The sequence below is a fragment of the Oryzias melastigma genome, linkage group LG7 (assembly GCF_002922805.2).
Source record: "Oryzias melastigma strain HK-1 linkage group LG7, ASM292280v2, whole genome shotgun sequence".
Lineage (NCBI taxonomy): Eukaryota > Metazoa > Chordata > Actinopteri > Beloniformes > Adrianichthyidae > Oryzias > Oryzias melastigma.
Window position 1 is genome coordinate 23,457,696 of NC_050518.1, and position 6,367 is coordinate 23,464,062.

Sequence of the window (6,367 nt, forward strand, 5' to 3'; positions counted from 1 at the left end):
TATATATGTTGGGATTTAGTTAGAATTTTAGTGGATTTTGCTCATACTATAATAATAACTTATTTTGTTTATATTTAATTTTATAAAGATAAAACAGCATGGAATTTCAGTAGCTATATTAGATTATAAAAGTAATAGTTTACATTCTTTTTAAGGAAAAATATGTTGTCGTATATAATAGGTTAGACCTGGCATTATATGAGTTCTACAATTTAAAAACAAACATGTTTACATTCTAATCAGGTTTGTTTAACAAAGGTAAAAACTGCATCTTTTTAAAAAAGTAACAAGGATTTTTTAACTTTGGACAAATCTAAAAGGCCAAATGCTCCGGATAATAGTTCTGCCGTTCCTTTTTCTTCTTCTTCTGTCCTCTGGGGTGTGGAGTTATGAAGCCCCGGAGGATAAGCAGAATGTGTTCGCTAACAAAGCTTGTCCGGCTTTTCTGACTTTTGAGAACGCTGCCTATTTAGCTGGAGTCACGGTGGAGCTGCCGTGCCACTGCAAACCTCAGGAGGTAAAGCTGCTGCTGTTCACTAGCTGTTATTACATCTTAATGGTTTTAGGTTCATTCTACCAATCCTCTTAAATTAACTTGTTAGACTATGATCAAGTTTAAGATGTTCTAGATAGAAATAAGTGAACTTGTCTTAATGTAATTGATGTCTCAGATACCTCATGTATTAAATTTCTGAACACCCGTTCTAGTATAATCTTAGCTGCTGTACTATTTACTACTAGTCTTTTTACCACCATTCTATAGGGTCAAATAAGATAATATAGTTATCTATATAATTCAAGGTGTCAGTATTTGTATTTTCTTTTCAAAATTTAAAGATTGATTTCAAGTTTTTAGTTTTTTTTATTTTTAAGATTTTTTTTTCAATTTTTCATTATTTTTTCACATTTTCAAGATTTCATTTTTTTTCTCCAAATTTTCAATACATTTTTTTCTTTTATTCAAATTTACAATGTCTTGCTATCAAATTCCCTTTTTTTCAGTTACAATGTCTATTTTTCAAGTTTTCAATCTGTTTTTTATTTTAATTTTAAGCTGATTCTGAATTGATCCCATACCAATTACCTAAAGCTGTAGTCAGTTCGTAAACTTGAACATCATTAGGACCCATAGTGTAAATATGTTTATGTTTGTGTGGACAGGATACATTTCTAGTTTTATTTATATATTGTATATCTACTTTGAATTTAGTGCTGCAACATGATGATTTCCCAAAGAAAAGGTTCCCTCGTCAAGTTAATGTCTTAGCTGCTCAGGCTCTCATTGTTTGTTGTTGCGTTTCAGGTCCAAAATGTTGTGTGGTTCTTCAGGAAGCATCGGGCCAGCTCCAGGGAGACCAGAGCCCTCACGGATCACCATGGCAACAGGCTGCTGGATACCAGCGAGGTCCCTCACAGCAGTGACCTGCGGAGCCGATTCTCAATCAGGCTGTTCAGCCTGCTGGTCTTCAGGGCCGGGCCCCTCGACTCGGGTCTCTATATCTGCGGCTCCGCCCACAGAGACTTCTTCTTTGGTTTTGACCTGGACATCCAGGAGGTTCAAACACTCAGTTTCACTCCGAAGTAAGGATCAGAAGGGTGGGAAATTTGAAAGGGCTTTTATCGTGCAAAATCAACTTTTTTTGCTTGTGTTTTATAATATTAAGTCTTCACAAAAAACAACTTCAAGGGGGTGTTTTGATCCACTCCCATCTGAGCGTTTCTCTGCACTCTGAGCACCAGCCCCTCCCAACCCACGAAAACGAGCAGGTCCTCACATTGTGATGTCACAAAGGGAGAACAGCCCCTTTCGCGACACTGGATCGCATCACAGATAGAAAACATCTAACCGTGCAGGTGGAGGGGTGGTGGGCTCGCGAGGCCAGCTGAAACCGCTTGTTTTTGTGGGTAAGGGGAGGGGCTGCTGTTGAGAGCGCAGGTTTTAAAGGATTATTGAGAAATGCGTGAATGGATCAAAATATGCTTTGAGGTTGTACATATGAGGAATGAACAGTATGGTACACTTAAAATTTCAAAAAGTGGATTTTTCCTGGTATGACCCATTTAAAGAATAACGCTTTTAGCTTCATTTACATAAATTGAAACAGAGAAAATATTACTTTTCACTTAACAACATGAGTGAAAAGCCTCTATTTGTTTATTTTTTAATCCCAAATAGAAAAACTATGCATTTTCTTCCAGGCTAAGTCAGCAAAATCTTAGGAAGGAAAGCCAAGAGGACACAGCAAACATCCATCCTCTCTTCAAGGTCTTCACCAGCTTCCAGCCCTGGTCTCAGTGCGATCGCTGCGGCGTTGAAGGGGAGCAGGTCCGCGTAGGGCTCTGCTTCGTCCACTCCCACTTCCTGCATGTGCGCTACAGATCCAACAACCAGACTGTGGCGTCCTGTGGTTCTGAGGCGGTACCAAAAGCTTTCACCCAACTCAAGCAAAGCAAAGTGGGTCCAAAGATGGAGGTCCGAAGGTGTCAGGTGTCCTGTCCGACAGAAGCTCCTCCCCCTTCCAAACTAATGGCTTTCGTGGCTTTTCTTGGGTCCAGGTGAGCAAGTTTAACTGTTTGATCAAAAGGCTAAAATCCCACTAAAGACACACACTCCCACCGATTTCTCCGCTACAGTTCTGCCTCCCAGACGACACAGATGAAGGTGTTGTACCTGAGCCACCCGGCAGACACTGTCCTCACCCTCGGATGTCCCGGGGCCCATCCTGACATGGCTGTGGCCTGGGATCAAGAGTCCACACCCATCTATCGGTTCCATCAGCCATCAGACGGTAACGTCAGGGCCACGTCCGCCAGACTCCTGATAGACACGGGTCACCACCTCGTGTTCCAGCCTGCAAAGACACAGGATTCAGGTACAGTTGCTGCAGAAATGCTAGAGCTGGGCGGATCGCTCCAAAATATTGCAAGTATCGATCTCAAGTTGGTATCGGATCAATACCAGCACACAGATATCAATACTTTGACTCGTTTGATACTGCAAGAAAGACCTAGCTTTTTATTATCTATTTTCCATTTAATTGAAAATATTTGAAAGTTCTAGGTTTATATCATATACAACAACATTCACGAAAAATATCGATATTGGTATCAATATTGGTGATTTTGACCAGTATCGGATTGATACCCAATTGCTCAGTATCGCCCACAAGCTTCGCTTCTTTAAAATGTTGTTGCATTCCAGCTTTAAAATATATTCAAACACTTTCTGTTCTATAACAGGTGTGTACCACTGCTGGCTCCAGGGTCGCCGCGCCGCGGAGATCCATCTGCTGGTGTACGCTCACCTGGGTCGTGGGAAGTCTGTGCTGCTGGATCCCGAGCTCCCAGCAGCTGTTGAGTTCGTCCTCAAGTCGTACGCCGTCATGACGGCGTTGTTTCTCCTGCTGCTGTTCTGCAGAGCTGCTTTCAGGCTGATGAAGGACAGCACAGCTCATCACGTGGATTAAAGTCCGTGCTGCATGCGGACAAGTCTAATTTCCTGAAACAAAATTGATGTTTTATTAGACTACCTTCAAACAGTCATGAGATATGAATTAATTAATGTTCTGCTGTTTTTCTGTCACTCATTCCCACCAACAAGTACATGACAAATGGAAGAAACGTATTTTAAAATAAAATATCATCAGGAAAACATGGAAAGTTGAAACAATATTTTGAAAAACAAGCTTTTTCTAATAAAATAAGTGAAATGTGTTTGTGTTAAAGTAATATATTAGCATGTAAACACCTTATTTACCACAACAACCTGCATCAGAGGAGATAAAGGAAGTTACAATACTGTTTACTAAATGTTTTATTTGTAATTCTCTTCTACAGCAAAGGTTTAAATTACTATTTCCTCTCTAGTTGACATTTTTAACCCCACAATCTTTACCTATGTTTTTAATCTAAACATATCGGTTCAAATTTATTTAAAAAATCTGAGTTGTGCAAATGTTTCTGTCAGAAATGCGAGTTATTGACAGAAATCAAAAGCACAGCATCAGCTGCTGGTGATGGATTTGGATGAACTCACTTATATACTCTATATTTTTTCTTGGAACACTATGTGGTAAGAGCCTATTATTTAAAATAAAAGACTCCACTTCCACCTCTACTACTACTTTTTCTACTAATTGTGGGGAGAAATTCTTGGGAGAAACTGACATGATCAAACTGCCTTATCTGCTTTGACTCGGTTTATCCATTTCTAGCGTTGCTTGCCAGCCGCCGTCAGCTCGACTTCTTGCGGTCCAAGTCTGAGAAATCTCAAGTAAGATTTATCTTTACAGTTAATCCTCACAGGAAATACTCACCTTGTCTCCTTTAACCTCAGCCGCTGGGAGGCTCGGTTGTGTGCTGTTACCTCTGCTGCTGCTGTGGACCCTTATCTACCTCATCTGAGTTTTTAATTAAATCTTTGAACCAGACGGTCCAGATTCTGAGTGTTCTGAACTCAGGTCTCACTGACTTGTCAGTCTTACGTTTTGTTGGATATTCTGCCTTTTTTCTGTTGTTTTTGTTCAGCTGATGTAAAAGGCTTTGATTTGGGGATGATTTGTTCCACACCAAGAATTGCCACTTTTGTCGGTGTTGAAGGGTCTTTATAAAAACCTTCCTTCTGCCAATTTAGAGCTGCTGAACTGAAGGACAGCGTCTGCTTCCAACCTTACAGAGGTGGCATTGCCTGCTGCCTCATTAAGGCGGCTCTTTACTTGGAGAGCCGGAGGGAGGAAAAGACACTTGTTTTTCATCTGTGCTCTCCTCTTCAGACGCTCTCATCCCTCTTGTTTTCACCGTTTAGTGTTCAGCTGCTTCTCAGTGATCAGTTCAACCTCGAAGTCTGTACTGTACCACTCAGTCCACCGTATAACAGGCTGTTTCACTGCAACCGCAAGAAGAAACCACCAGGAGAACCGACCACAACAGCACTGAACAAAGCACAATTTTCTCACAAGTCAGTTGTGTTTTTAGTTTTTAAAACAAATTCATGACAATGTGTTTTTGTCAACATTTAGGCTGAAAATCGTAAAATAAATACATAAGAGTTCTGTGAAATTGGCAATATTTTAGTTGAAAATTGTTTTATGACAGATAAAACACTCTTCCCACACATGTAGACACACACCAACACACATACATAAACACACTAACAAACATAAATATAAACCAACACACACTTTCAATCGAGCACACAAACACAACACACATGCATATAAATTAACAAACACACACAAACACACAGGCATTCAGAAAAACACTCACATATGCATCCATACATATCCACGTGTACACAGAAACACACCTAGAGAAACATACACAAAATGCACACATATACCTGCACACTCATGAATATACAAACATATTCACAGAGACACACAAACATTACAATAATTAAGCACCTTTGTATTAATCCCAGCTTTGAAATGCATTTTAATCAATGCACTTACTGAATCTTTCACATGTTTTGACTAAAAATGTTTTTTGTCGTTCTTTCTACCCTATGTAGGCTTTTAGCTGTTGAATTATTTAATGACTGAATAGTTTTAATGATGTAAATTGTTGTGTGTATTGTGATGTTTTTTATTTTGTGTTTTTTCTCTGTCCAGGTTGTTATTGTAAACAAGAACTTGTTCTTAATAGTTTACCTGGTTAAATAAAGGGGTATTTTATTCATTTGCACAAAGAGACAACAGCTCAGTTTAGATCCGTCTCCTTTATGAGTTAAAACCTTCTATCTATGATTCATTTCTATGAATGTTTTATCAATTTAAACCTCCTGGTATAAAACATTAACATTACTGCCTCCATGAAGATTTTAGTTATTTTAAAACTGTAAATAGAAACTTGACTCAGTTATAATAAGAATTGGCCTTGGAGAAGAGGAGAGAATTGTTTGCTCAAAGTCAAGGTTTGGTTTTCAAATCCTACTTGTTTAAAAAGCAGTTTTTGATTTCTACAGATATACTGGGATTGATTTTTTTTTTGGTTCCACCTTTTGTATATTTTTAACCACCCCCACAAAAAGCTCTGACATGTTTTACATTTTATCAGTCATTAAAGCTTCTCATGTGAGACAAAAGCTTAAGAGGAAAGTTGTCCTTGATCTGATATGAGCTAATTCGAGCTAACAAACAGGCACAAGAACTATTAGTCTGTGTTAATGACAGTTATGTGGTACATATCAGATGTGCTATGAAGCATTGGATCATTCCACAACACCGTCTTTATACATGCTTACAAGAAAAACAAAGAATTTGCTCATGTCTTTTGATTAAAAATCACCGTACAAATGTAAATGGATCTAAATAAATCACTTTGTTCAGAGATGAGAAAAGGTTCATTCATGGTGACTTTAACAAAACTG

The 6,367-nt window shown here is 38.8% G+C and overlaps 1 protein-coding gene across 1 annotated transcript; it reads left to right on the forward strand.

The window, feature by feature from the left end:
- Positions 1–249: 249 nt before the first annotated feature.
- Positions 250–3,803, forward strand: LOC112158686 (Ig-like V-type domain-containing protein FAM187A). Its single transcript, XM_024292154.2, has 5 exons — positions 250–517; positions 1,304–1,581; positions 2,200–2,556; positions 2,635–2,873; positions 3,241–3,803. Exons 1-5 carry the CDS (start codon positions 326–328, stop codon positions 3,465–3,467), a joined length of 1,293 nt encoding a protein of 430 aa, XP_024147922.1. The 5' UTR covers positions 250–325; the 3' UTR covers positions 3,468–3,803.
- Positions 3,804–6,367: the final 2,564 nt, after the last annotated feature.

What these genes read in the sequence shown, in the direction of transcription:
- LOC112158686 (XM_024292154.2), top strand. Translation starts at nt 326, where the DNA reads ATGCTCCGGATAATAGTTCTGCCGTTCCTTTTTCTTCTTCTTCTGTCC. An exon ending in GCCACTGCAAACCTCAGGAG is followed by an intron (nt 518 to 1,303) that starts GTAAAGCTGCTG and finishes GTTGCGTTTCAG; the next exon opens with GTCCAAAATGTTGTGTGGTT. An exon ending in GTGGCTTTTCTTGGGTCCAG is followed by an intron (nt 2,557 to 2,634) that starts GTGAGCAAGTTT and finishes TCTCCGCTACAG; the next exon opens with TTCTGCCTCCCAGACGACAC.